This window comes from Diceros bicornis, chromosome 19, assembly GCF_020826845.1.
Source record: "Diceros bicornis minor isolate mBicDic1 chromosome 19, mDicBic1.mat.cur, whole genome shotgun sequence".
Taxonomy (NCBI): domain Eukaryota; kingdom Metazoa; phylum Chordata; class Mammalia; order Perissodactyla; family Rhinocerotidae; genus Diceros; species Diceros bicornis.
In genome coordinates this window covers 11,401,515-11,420,596 of record NC_080758.1, presented here as the reverse complement: position 1 = coordinate 11,420,596, position 19,082 = coordinate 11,401,515, and the positions used below count along the sequence as shown (strand labels likewise).

The window sequence follows — 19,082 nt, the reverse complement described above, 5'->3', positions numbered from 1 at the left end:
TTTGGACCCTTCAAAGGACGTAAAGCATTCAGGTCTCCCTTGTCAGATCCCATTCCCCAGTGCCCACGCCCCAGGGTGAAGTAAGTAGGATATCCAGACAAACTACAGGATGCCCAGTTAAATCTGAATTTCAGATAAGTGTAGTGTAAGTGTAGCCCCTAACTGTTAGCAGTTTGGTATGTATCATTCCAGGCCTTTCTCTGTTGAACCAGGCATATTTTTGGTGTTGTTACAAGGATAGGTTTATATTCTTAATCTTCTGCTGTTTGCGTGTCTTCTCCGTGGTGTTTCTCAGTGTTGATAAGACACTGTGGGCTCAAACCTACGAGAGAATCCTGGCCCCACCACTTCCTAGCTGTGTGCCCTTGAGCAGGTTACCTCACCTCTCTGAGCCTCAGATTCCTCCTCTGAACAATGGGGATGATAAGGGTAGCTTTGTTTTTGTTTGTTTTTTTTTTGCCGAGGAAGATTGGCCCTGGGCTAACATCCATGCCCATCTTCCTCTACTTTTATATGGGACGCTGCCACAGCATGGCTTGACAAACTGTGCATCAGTGCGCACCCGGGATCCGAACCTGCAAACCCTCGGGCTGCCAAAGCGAGTGTGAGAACTTAACCGCTTGCGCCCCCGGGCTGGCCCCGGGGTAGCTTTGTTATCTCCTGTTAGTATGTATGTATCTCTTCTCTTTTGAGAGCTGCACAGTGCACAGAGTGGATGGACCACGGTGGCTCTAACCAGTCCTCCGTCCACGGGCATCAAGATGGCCATTTCCAGTGAGGCTATGAGAGGTGTTGAAAAGGGAAAGGAGCTCTAGAGGGAACGGGGCAGATAATCCTAAGATTTAGTTTGCTTTTAGGAAAAAAAGAGGGGCGTTTGTCTCCCTGGAAACCTCTCGCTAACCTCCAGGATGTCGTCTCTTTTCAGGCGAAGGAGGTGGAGGAGACCATCGAGGGGGTGCTCCTCAGGCTGGAGGAGTTTTGCAGCCTGACTGACATGGTGAGTGTCTGCTGGGAGGCGAGGATTCAGGCCCAGGCCAGCCTCCAGGCCCTCCCTGGACTTTTCTGGGGAGGCCATCTTGGTGGTGAGTTAGCAACCAGAAGGAGTGGGGCAGCGGCCAGAGGTGGCAGGAGAACCAGGCGCTCTCCCTCCCTCCCCCTCCCTCTCAAGGCCAAGGCTTCCTGAGGCGGCCATCTTGATAGCGCCCTTCCCCCGAGATGGTTTTTATTCCACAGAGGAGCCGGGAGCGGGCCACCAGGTGGCACTCTCGGGCGCCGATGCGGGGAGCCGTTCAGCGGGGATGCTGAGACTGTATTTAACTTTCCTCGGCTCTGCGCAGTTCGCCAGGCAAACATGGAGACAGCCAGGAAATGGCTTCAGGCCTTCAGGCCTCTGAGAAGCCTCCTGGCCAGGCCGTCGCTGGTGGCGGGTTGGGCACCGGGTTCGGGCACCGGGTTCCTTCCTGAATCCTTGTGCTCTCTCCGCTTTTGCCTCCTACCCTGTTTTGTTGGATCAGATCCCCTTGGCTGGTGGGGAAGAGCGTGGAAGACTGTGCCTTAGGCCTGGAAGATGAGGTCTCCACTCTGAATCCTCCAGAAATCTCTAGATCCTTGTGTTCCCAGGATTGTTGCCAGCCACCTGTGGGGCCCCCAGGAGCAATGATAGAATTTTCTGGAAGTGCCCAAGCTTATTAAAAGCAAACCAACAACCAGGGTTTGAGGCTTCTGCCTGGAGGCCCAAAGGGTAGAGCTCCATATTGTGACAAGGCCCTGCCTCTCCCTGGACGGAGGGAGGCCTGCCTGGTGGTGTAGATTTGTGTCCCTGTGAAGCAAGTGTCTGGACAGCCCACAGGAGTAACGGCAACGGTAGCCCCGCATGTTTATTGAACACCTACTTTGTAGCAGGCACCATACAAAGTGTGTTTCCTGTAGCATCTTCTTTCCCCTTGAAGCAACCCAACACGATGGACACCAGGTCATCCCCGTGCATTCAGCAGACATTTGTGCACCTGCCTGTGCCAGCCTCTGGGGCTCAGCAGGGAACGAGACAGAAACGTTCCCGCGAGGACCCATGTGTGTTTTTCTCTCGAGAGCCAATTTTTCAGTTCGGATGTGGGTCCAGGTGGGAGCTGGGTGACGAGACAGACTTGGAATGCCTGGATCATCCTTTCTTCATCACCAAACGTTGGGTGCCCTCTCTGGGTCCCGTGGGGAGCCTGCGGACTCAGAGGCAGACCCCCAGTCTGTTGTGGGGGACAATTTGTGCCCCAGTCGCTGTCATCCGGCATCGAAGGGCTGTCATGAGGGGTGTTCAAGGTGCACAGGGGGGCTGCAGAGGTTTTGAAAAGGGAGAGAGGGTCTGGAAGGAACTGGGGGCTTAGTTTGCTTTAAAAAAAAAAACCAGTGAAGAGCAGAGGCGTTAAATTCTGCCTGGGAAATTGGGAAGGCTTTGCAGAACAGGTGGTGATTACTTTGGAGCTTGAAGGAGGAACAGAAAGAATTCAACTGCTGGGGAGGGCGGGTGTCCAGGCCGAGGGCCGGCCTGGGGGTTAGTGTGCTGGACACAGTGTGGACAGTGAGGGCCCACGGGCAGGGGGTAGATTTGGAAGATGGCGTGAACTGCTGATCCAGGGACATTTTTGTTCTCAAGTCCTGGCGCATCCTCCTCTTGTGAAAGGAGACCCACCAGCTGCCCGAGAGCAGAGCTTGGGGCAGGAGTCAGCCTGGATGGGCAGAGAGGGGCCCAGGCCACCCTTGCCTTGAAAACCGCCAAGGCTTTCCATGGTGGGAAGTTCCAAGATTGTAGGCAGCATTGAGAAGGTCATCTCCGAATGAGAAGGTCCTCTCCGAACTTGAAGCCCGGAGATGCACTTATGCAAAGATTTTAATACTAAAGTCACACACAGATGACCCGTGGGCCCAATCCTGCCTGCAGATATATTGGATGTTTCTGGGAACAAAAAAGGAATTAGCTGCTGACATTTATAGAATGTCATGCAAAAAAATCTGGAGTTCTGGCTTCTCTTGGAAAAGCAAAGATCTGGCCCCCCTTGGGTGCTCTTTCCCGCCTGACGGCATCAGCTGGGGCTGCACAGTGTCCACTCCCTGTGGACAGCACGTGTGCTCTGCAGCTTGTCACCGTCCCACTGCTCCCGGGGGAGCCTCCCCAACTGCACGGCCACCCGCCAGGCACGTCCATCACGTGCTCGGGTGTTTTATGGTGGAGTACTTGGTACTTTGGGCCCCACTGAAAGGAGGCAAATAAACCAGACCAAGAGGGTCCTGTGTTTCAAGAAATGGAAGAGATTGCACTTCCCGTGGGAGTGAAGACTATTTCAGCGTTTATAAGCAAGCAAGCTGTCTGCATTGATAGAACGTGCCTAGTGCGATGCTTTTGTGGCCCCTGGAGGCGTTTTGAGTGTGCAGCCCCAGCAGCAATGCTCTGTGCCGAGGCTGTTTAGAACACGGAAATCCTCTTGGCCCCAGCAGCTGATGCGTAGCTTACCCAGGGTGTCTGCGCCCGAGTGTCGTGTGCTCCACGGCACAGAGAGGTGTCCCTGGCTTGGGACCTCTTTTCTCTTTTGATCCAAACTAGGGATGAGTGGGGACCCCCTGGGGGGCAGGTGGTGTCACATCGTGGACCAATGTCTGCAGGTCCCTGCCGTGGCCTTTGGAAACACTGATCAAGTTGGAGGTCCAAGAAAGGCCAGGCTCCCTGCTGCACGGTCCAGAGGGAAGCTGCTTCGTTTCTGATAAAATCAGCCTTCTAGAAATGAGAGTCCAGCCTCCTGTCTGATGCCTTAACTGCTCTGCCAGCCTGCCTCTCCTCGTGGCCAGCGTGGGCTTCCTCGGAGTGTGGTGGTCTGGCCTCCTGAAGCAAACGTCCAACAGGTGGGAAGTGGAAGCTGCCTAGTCTCTGGAGCTGTGCGTCTGGACGTTGACCCAGTGTCACTTCCCTCGTGTCTTATTGCTCAAAGCTGTCACAAGGCCCACCCACATCCAAGGGGGAGAGGACATAGACCCCAGCTCTTCATGGAAGGAGGGTAAAGAGTTTGTGGCCAAGTTTAATCCACTGCAAATGGTGTCCATCTCCAAAGAGTTGTAGTGACCAATAGATGAGGCAGGAACGTGTGCTTTCCATCCACTGGAACGGCCCAAAGGAAAAAGCCAGGGGCCAGCCCAGCGGCGTAGCAGTTGAGTTTGCACACTCGGCTTCGGCGGCCCAGGGTTTGCCAGTTCAGATCCTGGGCACAGACCTACACACCACTCATCAAGCCGTGCTGGGGCAGCATCCCACATAGAAGAACTAGAAGGACGTGCACCTAGAATATACAACTAGGTACTGGGGCTGTGGGGGGAAAAGAGGAAAAAAAAAAGAGGAAGATTGGCAACAGATGTGAGCTCAGGGCCAATCTTCCTCAAAAAAAAAGAAAAGAAAAAAAAGTGGTTTGGAAAAAGCCAGACAGTACCAAGTGTGGGCGAGGGTGAAGAGCATCTGAAACTCTTGTACCTTTGCTGTTGGGAACGCAGAAAGGTGGCCCGCTTTGGGAAACAGTTTGGCGATTTCTTATCAAGTCAAATGTAGCTTACCCCACATCCCAGCAATTCTAATCCTAGGTAATTACCCAAGAGAAGTGAAAACAAGTGTCCACAGAGGCTCGGACACGAATGCTCATGGCGACTTTGTTCGTGATGCCCTGAACTGGAAACAGCCCAGATGTCCGTCAACAGTAGAAATGGGTAAATAAATTATTGTTTACTCACACACTGGAACACACAGCGGTAAAAGGAATGAACTACTCTGTATGGCAACATGGATGACTCGCACAAACGTGATGTTGAGGAAAGAAGCCAGACACGAGAAGATGTTCTGTGTGGTTCCCTTAATACGAAGTTCGAAAATAGGCAACACCAGTCCACGGTGATGGAAGTCAGAGAGTGTTAGCTTGGGGAGGGTGGTCATGACCTGGAAGAGGCACGAGGGGGCCTTCTGGGGTGGTGGAATCTCTATACGGTGGTTAACACAGATGTAAACACACATGTGAACTCATCCAACTGTCCACTTAAGGCCTGAGCACTTTACTGTGTGTCATTTACTCTCAATTAAAAAATAATTGCTTCACACGGTGCCTGCTATGTATTAAATGACCCATAAGCAGTAGCTTCTGAGGTCACTGTCATCACCATGAGGCACCAGAGGGCCGTGACACCGATGAGGTTATCCACAGAACTGGATGGGTAAGGCCTCCCGGCTCAGTGCCCTCTGGGGTTTGGGCGGCTCGTCGGGACCTCAGAAGCCCCGGTGGCCTCGGGCCCACCTCTCGTGGCGCAGACTCTTCCTTCACTCACGTAAATGGAGAAAATTTCCTGTTGGCCTCGGCCCAGCAGTTGCATTTGGCTTTGGTGTGTGTTTTTGGGTCAGGTGCATTTGGCTCTCCTTCCTGGGGGCCCTGAATCACCCTGGACAGCCCTCCGTCTTTGCTCTGTGATGACCCCCCTACCCACTGCCCAGACTTCTGAGCTCCGGAGATCGGCTCTGGAAAGCGGGGAGAACAGGCTGGGGAAGGGTCTGCCAGCCCCCCAGGCCAAGAAACCTGGCTGGGGGTTCATCTTAGCAGAGGCTCTGGAAGCATCTGGTGTCATTCTCTGCTCTTCTCAGTTGTGTGTAGAAAGTGCAAACTCAGATGCCTGTGACTCGATGATGTGAAGGGGGTTGGGTGTGGGAAACAAAATGTGTCACTTTCCTTTGACTCCCCTATAAGAAGAAAAGTGCACAGAGTGGCCATGGACGCCATGTTGGGGAGACTCTAGGGGGTGGTGGGGACTGTGGTTAACCAAAGGGGGCAGCTGTCCCTTAGCTCTAGCTGATTGTTGCCAGGTGGAACAACAGGTCTTCTGATTTTTCACAAGAAGCCATAAATCTGGGTTTCCAAGGGAAATGTCCTTAATTTTAGGTCTTGGCACCTAACTTGGTTGTGACGTTGAGGTTTTTTTAGACGTGATGCAGGCTGGCTCTGCATAGGCCCGAGAGAACATGTCTGCAGACCTCTGGTGTTAGGGGGTGGCCTCAGACCAACCTGCTCTGGAATCCTCCATCTCCCCCTTTGTAGCTTTGTGACCTGGGGCCAGCTCGTTGAGTTGCTCTGTTTTTCTCAGTTTCATCACCTATAAAATGAGGTTGAAGATAAAGTAGTTTCTGCAACACGGGGTCTGTTCCCAGCACATGGCGAGCGCTCGTGGCATGTTGGTGTCAGGCTCCCCTTGACCCGGCCTGTGTTAGCACCCTGAAGTTTCCCCTTAACGGTTCCCAGCCCATGGGGGAACCAAGAGAAAGGTTTGAGGGTCTTTCAGACCCCAAGGCTTACCCGCTACTCTCCCCCCGAGTGCTACCCTGCCTTCTAGGCAGGTGCGGAGAGCTCCCCACCGCCTACAATTTCAGCTCGTGGAGAAGTGTCTTCAGAGACACTTCCCACTCGGCCCACAGACCCTCTCGCTTCCTCCAGGTCCTTCAGATTTAGAGGAAAGCAGGCGAGCGCTCCGTGTCTCTCCCCTCTGCAACCTTCCCTTCACTCCTGTAGGTTGCTAAGACTAGTCCCTCCTGATTCTCGCTTGTTCTTGCCCTGTTTGTTTCTTTAGAAATTAACAGAAAGAAAAGATTTGCCTTTGATGCACTGTGTTCGGACCTTGCCATGAATTATCTGCTCTTTGTTGCATCAGAGCGATTTCTCCTGGGTTTAGCCTTGTTGAGAGATGGGTGTCTCTCCAGAAACTGGTCCTCGGGGAAACAAGGCAGGATATTGAGGACTTTTCCCTATCCATGCAGAGTAACAGATGCAGGTGCCTGCGGGAGCCGGGCGGGATCTGGACAGGGTGAGGCGCTAGGGAGGGGTGGCGACTGTGGAAACTGGAGCGCTCCTGCCCCGTCTGGAGGAGCAGCGCTGCTCAGCCCGGCCTTCGGTGCCTGGGGAGATGGGGGCCCAGTGTCGCCAAAGCTGCTGACTTTTAAGAGAAGTTGTAAATCCGTGCTTAATCACTTCAATATTTTTAAGCCATATTTATGTATTTTATTTTGGAATAGTTTTAGATTTATAGAAAAATTGCAAAGATAGTTCAGAGAGTTCCCATACATCCCTCATCCAGTTTCCCCCATCGTTAATATCTTACATCAGCACGGTACCTTTGTCAAAACTAAGAAACCAACCTGGTACGTTGCCGCGCTCTGAACTGTCCCAGGATCCCATCTGAGATGCCCCGCTGCATTAGGTCCTCGTGTCTCCTTAGGCTCCTGCAGTCTGTGACAGTTTCCTTCTTGTCTGGATTTTCGTGACTTCGGCAGTTTTGAGGAGCTCTTGTCACGTATTTGGTAGAAGGTCCCTCGATTTGGGTTTGACTGATGTTTTCCTGAGGTCGGACGGGGTTATGGTTCTCTGGGGAGGATCCACAGAGGCAAGGAGCTTTCTCGTCACATCACGTCAGGGGCACGCGGCGTCACTGGGGTGTTGGTCTCCGTCAGGTTTCTCCACGGTGACGTTGCCATTTTCCCCTTTCCACGGCCTGTTTGATCATTTGTTCCTATCAGAATCGGGTATTTATTTTATAATTTGGGTTATAATACAATACTGTGTTATTTATTTTCTTGTTCAGATTTTTCCAGTTTTGGCCATTTGGCTCTTTGGGGTTGGTTCCTGTGTTCCTTTGACATCCTCTATCCTTCGTTTTTTTTTTTTTTAAAACACTTCCTGGCACTGCAAGATGCTCCAGGCTCATATTTTCTCGGCCCCAGCCCTAGAATCAGCCATTTCTCCTAGGAGCCCCAGTTTAATTTTAAAGTTCGAAATTAAGTCAAATTAAAAACTAAAACACTTTGTAGGCCACATCCAGCCATCAATGATCTTGTTGAATCCTCAGAGCATTCTTTTGAGAGAAACACTAGTATGATCCTCGCTTTACAGAAGAGGAAACTGAGGCACAGGGAGGTCAGAGTAGAGACTGGGGCCAGATGCCACCCTCTCAGCGCCGACCTTTGACCTCATGGGGTCAGGGCATGGGAAGGGAGTGTACCTCAGGACAGCAGGCTCAGAGCCAGGTGCCCAGGGAGGTGGCAGTGCCCTGACCAGAGGAGGGGAGCCGGGAGGGAGATACACAGGTGTTGGTGTTAGATATGCAGGGAATGGGGCGGCTTCTGAGAACCCAGGGCGAGGAGGGGAATGTCATCCTGAAAGGTGGTGGGAGCAGAATTCCAGGAGAACCACAAGAAGTTTCATGAACTTAGGCAGGAAGTGGAGGAAAAACAGGTAGAGTTTTCTTTTCTTTTTTTTTTTTTTGTGAGGAAGATCAGCCCTGAGCTAACATCCATGCCAATCCTCCTCTTTTTCTTGCTGAGGAAGACTGGCCCTGGGCTAACATCTGTGCCCATCTTCCTCCACTTTTATATGGGATGCCGCCACAGCATGGCCTGACAAGCTGTGCATCGGTGTGCGCCCAGGATCTGAACCTGGGTCGCCAGCAGCGGAGCGCGCAAACTTAACCGCTACGCCACCGGGCTGGCCCCCAGAGTTTTCAAAAACGTTTTTAAAATTACAGTTTTGTGCTGAGTTGTCACCCTGTGTTGTTACTGCTGCATAACACATTATCCCCAAACTTAGTGACTTAAACAGTCTTTACTATTTGACGGCATCTGTGAGTCAGGAAGCTAGGTGGGGACTGGCCGGGTCCTGTGGCTCAAGGTTGCCATCCAGGTGTCGGCCAGGGCCGTAGTCATCACAGGGCTCGACCGGGGCAGGACTGCATCCAGGCCCGGTCAGTGGTGTGGGCAGGATCCGGTTCGTCACGGCTGTTGACTGGAGGCCACCCTCAGTTCCCAGCCACATGGGCCTCTCCACCACGGCCACTTGCTTCACCAAAGTTACCAACCAAGGGGGCACGTGAGAAAGAAGTCGCGGGGAGAGAGCGCCGGCAGGATGGAGTCTTCTGTACACGAGTCTCAGGAGTGACGTCTCTCGCTGTGGCTGGCTCCTCTTCGTTAGAAGCGAGTGGCTAGGCCAGCCCACAGCCTGGGTGGCAGAACACACAAGGGTGTGAATACCAGGGGGCGAGGGTCACTGGGGACCGGGTCAGAAGCTGCCTGCACACGCCGTGCCAAACACACACGCTCTGCTGAAGGTTCTTTCCTCCCAGCATTCCAAGGAGGCCAGGACCATCGTCGTTGCTGCACTGTCCAGATAAACCAACAAGGGCTCAGAGAGGTGTGGTGACTTGCCCGAGGTCACACAACTTGTGGTGGGGAGGGCTAAAATCAAACTCCAGTCTGAGCCCTGAGTCCAGCTCCTACTGTGCCCACTGCTTCTCTGACTGTCCCCAGACCCCGCCTCCAGCATGGCCTTGGAGCTTAGCCGAAAACACAGATTCCCAGCCAACCCCATGCAAACTAAACCAGACATGGAGGGGCCTGGGAATCAGCATTTGACAGGTTTCCCTCGGGGGATTCAGATGCTCCCTAGACTCTGAGAGCAGTGTGCACACTGCGCCTCTGCACGGTGAGGACGTGATAATGTGGAAATGGAATCTCTCTCGCACACACTGAAGGGTTAGGCTTGGTCCTCAGCTCTGAAGGAGAACAGAGGCTTAAGTGTCCCATTTCAGTGATCAAGGGGAGGATGTGGCTTCATAAAGGTCATAGTCGCTTTTGGGGCCCTTCCAAGCAAAAGAAATTGAAAATTAAATGAGATGGTGCACGGAAAACGCTTAGTGCAGTGTCTGCCTGGAGGATGCACTTAGATACGTGAGAGCTGTGGTTTTCATTAACATTATTAATGAATATTCATGGTTATTATTAACTCGTTAGTATTATTAATTCTAGTGCAACGAAAACTCGACTTACCCCGACTTCAGTTTAGAAAAGAGATTTTGTTTCTTTTCCTTTGCTCCACTTCAGTGGTTTAGAAAACGAAGATATTTAGTTTGGGGCTGGTATTGTTGGGTATTGGGGGGGAACAATTAATTTGCGATTCGGTAAATAATACCTGGGTGGGTCTGGGTCCCGAGAGGCGGTGAGCTTGGTCCCCACCTGGGACTCTGGGTTGTTCCTGGGCCTGTCCCTGTGCCGGATGCTGCTCGGTGTCTCAGCCATCAGCGAGGTCTCTGCAGACCCTGGCTGACCCAAGGCAGGCGGGAGGACGCAGTGACAGGGCAGAGGGCCTGATGAAGTGTTTTGTTCCTTGCAGATCAGAAGCGACACATCCCAGATCTTGGAGGAAAACATCCCATTCCTTAAGGCCAAAGTGGCAGAAATGCGTGGCATCTACGCCAAAGTGGACCAGCTGGAGGTGTGTCCAGGATAATGAGCTTTCTTTGTGAGATCTGTGGACTAGTTCTGGCTCTTTCGTCCTCTCTTCCAAGATGCTGATCTGGCCTTGAGAGTGTTGAGTATTAGACCCAGTGCAGGGGGGTGGTGATGAAAAAGGGTCTACACTTACATGGTATTTAAAAAAATATGACAAATCTGAATTTATATAAAGTACCCTCTTGAAAAATCGAGATGCTTTATATAAAAATCTGAATTTTAAGCTGCTTTTTGAAATTCGGAAGCTTTGATAACCCTGGGCCCACATTTCTTTAAGTTCTTTAATCTGTGTATTTTTCAAGGTATGAATATGTAAAGTGCACACATCTTAAATGTACAATTCACTGAATTTTTACATATGTAAACTCCCATGTGAAGATGACCCAAATCGAGAAGTAGAAAATTTCCAACCCCGGGGCTGTATTCTTGTAGAGCTGGTGGCAGCTGCCCCTCAGATGAGACAGGTGCTCTCCTGCTCACCACACTCCCTACCATGCCCTATTGCCTCATTGATGACTGATCTCACTCATCTTTTACCCGGTGGGTGCTGGGCCAAGCTGCGTGGTATCTCATTTTTCTCCTTGCCACACTGCAAAGCCAGTGTCCCGTCTCCTAGAGGAGGAGCATAAACTCCGAGTGCTAAGTCGCTTCCCTGAGATCACACAGTCCCATGAAGCTGGGACTTCAGCTTGCCTTCACTGGAGCCCAAGTTCTTAATCACACTGGGGCCCTTGGCTTGGGATCCTGGCTCCTTGCATGGGGAAAGCCCCAGAGGCTGGGAGGAGCTCGTAATTTAATAGTGGTCACCTGGACAGAGGGGACGGGGCCCCTCCGAGCTGCGGAGGAAGAGAGTGTGGCATTTGGCTCCGGAGTTAGCAGAGAATTAACATTCTTGTCAGCAGAGAGTGAGACAGGAATATAATTAAAACTTTGCCCTTGGAATAGCTGATTCATTTGAATTTTATTCCACACGTTTGAAAGAGGAAATAAAATGGGAAGGTCTGCAGCCCTGGCCCCTGCCTTGCTTGGCTGGCCCAGCTGTCAAGCCCAGTTCTTCCCTCAGCGTTCAGTCCACTAACATTTGTTGAGGGCCTACTGTGTGCCACTGCCGGGCTCTCACAGTGAGAAAGACGGTCCAGGGCGATATCCCAGCAGGAGAGACATGACAGCAGATGTTGCCGTGGTAGTTTCCTGTGGCTGCTGTCAGAAAGTACCACAAACGTGTGGGTTAAAACAACACACATCTATGATCTTACAGCTCCTGAGATCAGGAGTCCAGAATGCTTCTTACAGGTTAAAATTGAGTTGTCAGCAGAGCTGGTTCCTTCTGGAGGCTCTGGGGGAGAATCCCTGTCCTTGCCTGTTCCGGCTTCTGGAGGCTGCCTGCATTTCTCAGCTTGTGGCCTCTTCCTCCGTCTCAAAGCCCACAGCACAGCATCTTCCAGTCTCCTACTCTGACACTCCTGCTTCCCTCCTGTAAGGACCCAATGATTACGTTAGGCCCACCTGGGTAATGCAGGCTCATCTCCCCATTTCAGGATCCTTAATCACATCTGCAAAAAAAAAAAGGGTTTCTTTTGTCATGTAAGGTAACATATTCACAGGTTCCTGGGAGTGAGGATGTGGACATCTTTGGGGCCATTATTCTGTTGACCACAGTGACTGAGGGTGATTTAGGGGGAGGCGAGTGCCCAGGAGTGGAATCTACAGGCTCCTGGAGGATAAGTGGAAGGAGCGGTGTGGGGTGGGAGGTGTGGGCAGGGCACTGCTCAGATAGAGACTCAGAGGCAGGAAGGATCTTAACTCTGGAGCAGGAAGGAGATGAAGACACTGGAAAGATCCTGGGAGGCAGATTACGGGGACATGACCAGAGCGGGGCTGGAGAAATTGGGCAGCAGGAGCCCCATTGTCAAGGCCTTGTGATCCAAGGTCAGGATTTCGGCCTTTATCCTGAGGAATAGGAAGCCACTGAAGAGACAGGGTAGCCTAGTGGTTAGGAGTGTACGCTCTAGCATGGGGCAGCCCAGCCTTGGTCCTATTGATGCTTTAGGCCTGAAATTCTCTGTTGTGGGGCTGTCCTGTGGATCGTAGGATGTTTAGCAGCTTCCCTGGTCTCCACTCACGAGATGCCAGTGGTATCACCCACCCCTGGTCCAGTTGCGACAAAACGGAATAAGAATAGGGAGGGTCTTGAAGGCAAATCTTACCAATATTTACTGGACAGACATCTGTTGAAGCCTCACTATGGGCCACCCTGAGATGGGTGCTGGGGACACAGCTGGTGGGAGACTCCTGGTCTCCTGCTAGTAGCCTGTGGGGGGCACTGATGAGGAGGCGGGCTGGATGAGACAGCCTGGCTGTGTGAGCACCTGCCAAGGGGGTGGCTGACCAGACCTGGGACAGAGACAGCTTCCTGGGGAATGACTCTTACACGAAGGCCTGAAAGAGGGAGGAGTGAGCCTGGGGAGGGAACAGCTTGTGCAAAGGCCCGGAGGCTGACAGAGCAAGGCCTCTCAGGCAGTTGTGGGTGGGTGTAGAGATCAAGTCAGAGGTGAGGCTGGAGCACTGGGCACAGACTGACCTTGTAGGGCCAAGTCGTGGAGTTTGGACCCTGTTTTGCGAATGACAGGACCCATCAAAGGGATTACAGTTACTATATATTTTTTCCCCCTGAGAAAGTCCAAAATGATTCTGTTTGAAGTGTTCCACTCAGAGGTTCTTAGTATATTTACAAGGTTGTACAGTCATCATCACCACTGTCTAATTCCAGAACTTTTTTTTTTTTGTGAGGAAGATCGGCCCTGAGCTAACATCGGCCAATCCTCCTCTTTTTGCTGAGGAAGACTGGCCCTGGGACAACATCCATGCCCATCTTCCTCCACTTTATATGGGATGCCGCCACAGCATGGCTTGCCAAGCGGTGTGTTCGTGCACGCCCGGGATCCGAACCGGCAAACCCTGGGCCGCCGCAGCAGAGCATGCACACTTAACCACTTGTGCCACCAGGCCGGCCCCAAATTCTGGAACATTTTTTGACCCTTTAAATGAAACACCATCCACCCCCCAGCTCTTGGCAACCACTAATCTGTTTTCTGACTCTATGGATTTACCTATTCTGGACATTTCATATGAATGGAGTTGTACAAAATGTGGCCTGTCGTGTCTGGTTTATTTCGCTTAGCATAATGTTTTCAAGGTTCATCCATTTTGCAGCACGTGTCAGAATTTCATTTCTTTTTATGGCTGAATAATATTCTATTGTATGGATGGATATACCGCATTTTGTTATCCATTCATCAGTTGATGGACATTTGGGTTGTTTCCACTTTTTGCCTATCATGAATAATGCTGCTGTGAACGCTTATGGTTTCTGTGGGGGTGTATGTCTTCATTTCTCTTGAGTAATCCCTAGGAGTCGAATTGCTGGATCATACGGTAACTCTTTTTGGGAACTGCCAAACTATTTTCTAAAGCGACTACACCATTTTACACTTCCACCAGCAATTACTATAAGTTTTAGACGGAGATTACTAACTCAGATGCCAACAGGATCCAGGACTATGCTGGCCAGGTGGGCTGGCATTAAAAGACCAACCCCAAGGACCCCTCGCCCATTACTTCCAACAACTATCCCCTTTGGTGGGGTACGAATCTGCAGCCTGCCACAGTCCCCACTCTGCCCCAGAGTCTCCCCAACATTGAGGCTGAGTGGCATTTACCTTGTATCAATGCCCCAGGGCTGTTGCTTTTCTTAGAGTAGAGAGAGATTTCTCTGTAACTGGTCTCTATTAAAAGGAGGAAAAACTAAGCTAGTCCAAGAGGATCATGGATTCTGAGACCAATGGGAGAATACACGTTTCCCACTACGTGACGTTAGAACAATAAAACTAAGGACCTGACGAGAACCTAACGTTGTCCTGGGACAGATGGACTCCAGGGCCAGACAGCCTGGGTGTCAGATCTGCCCCTTGGGTAACTCTCTACCCTCTTAGAGTCTGTTTCCTCCTCTATAAACTGGGAATGTGTCGTCCGTCCCCCCAGAGTTGTCGGGAGGGTGTGGGGCCGGCGCCTGGCACGGTTGGGCACTCAGTGAGGACGTGGTGGTTGTTGCCCACAGGCCGAGAGGCAGACTGTCTGCATGGATGCTTGCCATTCTGCCCCGCCGGCTGGGGCCCCAGGGTGCCTGAAGTGCCAGGGGCTTCCGAGGAGCCCAAGACCACCCTGCTCTCAGTTCAGTGCTACCCCAGGTGGGGGCTTGGGATCCGTAGGGTGAGTTTTCAGGCTAGAACTTGGCCCTTTCTCAGTGTTAATAATAAAAACAAACATTTACTGAGCACCTGCTGTGAGCGGGGACTCTAAGTGCTGTACTCGGAAGAACCCAGTGCACCCTCACAGCCGCTCCAGGAGGAAGGTCCCCTCATTAGTCCCATTTTACAGAAAACGCAGCTGAGGCACAGAGCGGTGAAGCGATTTGCCCAAGGTCACGCAGCTGGGAAGCGGTGGAGCTGGGTTGAAGTCTGTGCTCCTGGGCGCTCCTCAGTGCTGAATGCTGGCACTCCTGGACCGGCGCTCTGACGCTGGGGGGCCTTTTGCCGGAAGTGTTCAAATACCTCGTACTTACAAATGTATTTTAAAACAATGGGGCTTTCCTCTCTCTTTCCTCCCTCCCTTCCTTCCCTCCTTCCTGATAATAAAAGTAACACATTTTCATTGTAGAGAAAAATATACAGAAGTCACCCATCCTCCCGACACCCAGCCCCCAGGTGGTGACGGTTGGCCGTCGCCCTCTTTCTGTGCCCCCAGCCCTCATCTGTGCGTGTGCGTGTGTGCGTGTGTGCGTGTGCGCGCGTGCGTGTGTGTGTGTGTGTGTGTGTGTGTGTGTGTTCCCATCTCCCTGGCCCGGGTTGCGGCCTCCCCCTGGCTGCGGCTTGGCCGGGGCCCTGGCGAGCAGGCCTGCTGGAGGCAGCTCCGACCTCGTGAGCCGCATTCCTCCGCGTCGCCTCACACTCCCCACCAGCTTGGTAGTAACAGTAACGCAGGGAGCGGAAAATTGGAATCGGCTGGCGGCCGGGACTGCGGGACTTTCTTCTGTGTTTTACAACCAGATGTGCTGGCCGAGCGAGGCCTCTGAATGTGGAGGCGGAGCCCTGGTCAGGGGACACTGCCCCGCCCGGGGCTCCGTGTCCCCCACCGAGCCCCCCCAGCACACATCTGATGTGGCTTATTCAGCCTTTCAACTCTGCCCCTGCCAGAGCCTCGGGCAGCCACAGCACAACAATGCCGCCATCTTGGGTTCATCCTGTGTCTTTTTGCTAAGGATGCATGCTTTCATTCATGCGTGCATGTGTGCATTCATTCATGCGTGGGTTCATTCATTCATGCGTGCAAGCATGCATTCATTCATGCGTGCGTTCATTCATTCATGCGTGCGTGCATGCATGCATTCGTGCATTTGCCATCCAGCTGAGCCCCTTCCAGCTGACCAGGCTCTGGTCTTGGCCTTGTGAAAACGCTGACTCAGCATCTGCTCCTTCAGAACTTACATTCTAGAGGGAGGTGGACCGTGAATAAGTAGACAAGAATTTCAGAGGGCAAGGAGAGCTAAGACAGCAGGGAAACTGGGTGGCTCCACAGTGACTCGGGGGCTGTGTTAGATCAGGTGGTCAGGGAAGGCCTTTCTGTGGAGGGGCCAGTCAATCCACGGCCTGAAAGACAAGCAGCATTCACCCCATCAAGAACAGAGAGAAGGGCCCTGCTGGCATGGAGAGAGCTGGTGCAAAGGTCCTGTGGAGAGTGAGGCCTGCACTTTCAAGGAACTGAAGGGAGGCCAGTGCAGCTGGTATGTGGGGCAGAGATGGGGGAGGGCTGGATGGTGGTGGCCTTGCAGCCATGGGGGGACCATGGGTTTCATTCTAGTGAAGGGAGGCTCCCTCATGGAGCCCTGCACTGAGGTGTCTTCCTTCCTCTGCCTGGTGCAAGAAAATCTCTTCCGTTTTCCTATTGGAATGAGGGAGGCCCACAGAGGTGGGGCTGGTCTGAGACGGCACTGGAGTGGCTACCTTTGGAGGCCTTAGCCATGTACACACACAAACACGCACACACACTTAAATACATGCATGCAAACACGTGCATGTATAAACAGGCACACGCAGGCACGCATGTAAACACAGATACACACGTGTACCAAGTGTAGAGAAAGGCGTGAAGAGATACACACCACAGGTCACAAATGAGTGGGTTGAGTTTTACCGGGCTTGCCCAGTGTCCTGTAAAATTGTGAATTTATTGGTAATCTTGATAAAAACTGGGACACTTTTCATAAAATCTGCCCTTTTCTTTCTTTTAAAATGATATTATCTGGGCCGGCCCCGTTGCGGTTAAGTGCGCGCGCTCCACTGCTGGCGGCCCGAGTTCGGATCCCGGGTGGGCACCGACGCACCGCTTCTCCGGCCACGATGAGGCCGCGTCCCACATACAGCAACTAGAAGGATGTGCAACTATGACATACAACTATCTACTGGGGCTTTGGGGGAAAAAAAGTAAAATAAATAAAAAAAAAATTAAAATGATATTATCTGACATTTATTGAGCTCTAATACATGCTAAGCACTTAACTGCTTAGCAAGGTTGGTACTGTTATCATTCCCATTTTACAGATGAGGAAATCAAGGCTAATAGAAATTAAGTGACTTGCCGAAAGGCACACAACTGGTGAGCGGTAGAACCTGGATTCTAATCCAGAGTCTGACCCCAGAGCTCTCTTTTTTTTTTTTGAAACTGGAAGTTTTGCACAGAGGCCAGGAGCTCAGGGTCCCCTGTGGGCCTGGACCAGCATTCCCATCACCCCCCTTAGCCCTCCTCACCTGCTTGTCACCTGCCTGCCCCTTGACAGCTTCTGAGTTTGAGACTCCCCGATATCCACCCACTGTTAAAGTGAGCATTTTGGCATTTTTAATAAAGAAGGCTTTGCAGTCTGAGGGATGTGCACCTGAGTCCCTTCACTGCCCCTTCCTGGCTGTGTGAGTTTGGGCAGGTGACCCAACCTCTCTGAGCCTCAGTTTCCCTCTTCTGGGTCCCGGTGGGGAGAGGGTGAGAGGATGCAGGAGAGGCTCAGCCAGGCCCGGCCCCAGTGGGAGCTGTTACTGTGCTGTCAGGGTTTCTGAAGGTGCCTCGGCTCAGCAGGCCCTGCCTGGCCCCTCCAGGGTGAATGGGAGGCTGGGGGCTGTGGTGGAGGGGCTGGCGTCTCCGCCGAGGGAGCGCAGCCAGGACTGCTCCAGTCCGGGCGGATGCGGCATCCTGGCCCCTCTCTCCCCAGGCCTTCGTCAGGATGGTGGGGCGCCACGTCTCCCTCCTGGAAGCCCACGTGTTTCAGGCCGAGCGAGACCACGGGGCCTTCACGCAGACCCTGCGGAGGTGGCTGGGCTCCGCGGGGCTCCCCTCCTTCAGGAACGTGAGTATCTCCCCACTCCCGCCTCCTTGCAGAGCCCGCAGGGGGAGGGGGCTCAGGAAACGGGAGTTCAGAGGGCACGGCTCGCTCCTGCAGACAGGAAACGGTGTCTGGCCGCCAAGGGCGGCTGGCCCAGGTGGCTGGGTGTCTACGTCCCTCCCTCTGGTGCCTCTGCTTGCCTTGAGCTTCGAGCATCAGTGCTGTGACTGCTCACTTATTTATCCACCATTTATTGAGCGCCTGCTGTTTGCTGAGCACTGTGGTCCATCTGGGGTTACTGTCGGGAGCAGAAACAGCCCCTGCCCTCCTGTCCCATCCATGCACACCTAGGGACATGCTCAAGGTGACATCCACAATTCAAGCCGTGTCCCCCTTCCCAAGGCGCAAGTCAGCCTTGAGCTGACCAGAGGGGCCGGGGATGGTGGAGGGGTGTCCAGCCTGCATGTGGCCCTTTGCGACTTGCAAAGGCCTCTCCCTACCATGCCTCTGCTTTCCTGGGACCCTCCCTGCGACGCCCTAAGGAAGAAAGGATCATTGTGTCCCTTTTACTGATGGAAAAACTGAGGCCAGACACGTCTGTCTTTCTAACTTACCGTCTGCTGATCCCCTGCTCCAGGGGACACTGGGCAATGTCTGGGGACATTTCGGTTGTCAGCTGGAGGTGAGGATGCTATTGGCATCTAGTGGGTAGAAACCAGGGATGCTGGTAAACATCATGTACCCTACAGTGTACAGGACAGTCCCCACAGCAGAGAATCATCTTGCTCTAAATGTCAGTGTGCTGACTTTGAGAAGCCCCGCCCCACGCCGTATTCCATAGTTATAATCCTGGTTTCCCTTAGGTCTGTTCTCAGGGCTTTACGTGTGGTTTGATGTGGCCTCTAATTCCACCCCAGTCTTGGGAGGAAGGTACTTTGTCATCCTCCCATATTACAGACAAGGAGACTGAGGCTCAGGGAGCTGAAGGGACTTGCCCGAGGCCACACAGCCTGGTATGACAGGGCTGGGTTGGAGCCGCAGTGGGCCCGTCTCCAGGGCTTTGCCCTTCACAGGAAAGGTGTCTGCCTGGCTGGCCGCCCTGTCCTGCCCCCAGCAGGGTTTCTCACTGTTCCCTGGGCTCTGCCTGTGCGTCCCCGCTCTGTTCCCTCTGCCCCATGTCTCCACTTCGTGTTATCACAAAGTCTCGTTTGTTGAGTGTAGATGATGTGCCCACACGGCCTTAGGCATTCGTTGCCCTTTCCCAGCCATCGTGTGTGTCTGGTATTAACGTTCTGCCGGCCCGACAGGTGAGGAGAT

At 52.8% G+C, this 19,082-nt stretch overlaps 1 protein-coding gene across 3 annotated transcripts in view; it reads left to right on the top strand.

Moving 5' to 3' along the window:
- Window positions 1-19,082, top strand: part of BCAS4 (breast carcinoma amplified sequence 4) — a 58,161-nt gene that overhangs the window by 13,473 nt on the left and 25,606 nt on the right. The window contains exons 2-4 of one of the 3 annotated variants that reach the window (XM_058562475.1): window positions 926-997; window positions 10,221-10,322; window positions 17,655-17,789. In XM_058562475.1, the coding sequence (XP_058418458.1) occupies window positions 926-997; window positions 10,221-10,322; window positions 17,655-17,789 (309 nt within the window). The remainder of the gene's footprint in view (window positions 1-925; window positions 998-10,220; window positions 10,323-17,654; window positions 17,790-19,082) is intronic. The other 2 variants (XM_058562476.1, XM_058562477.1) reach the window with 2 other exon arrangements.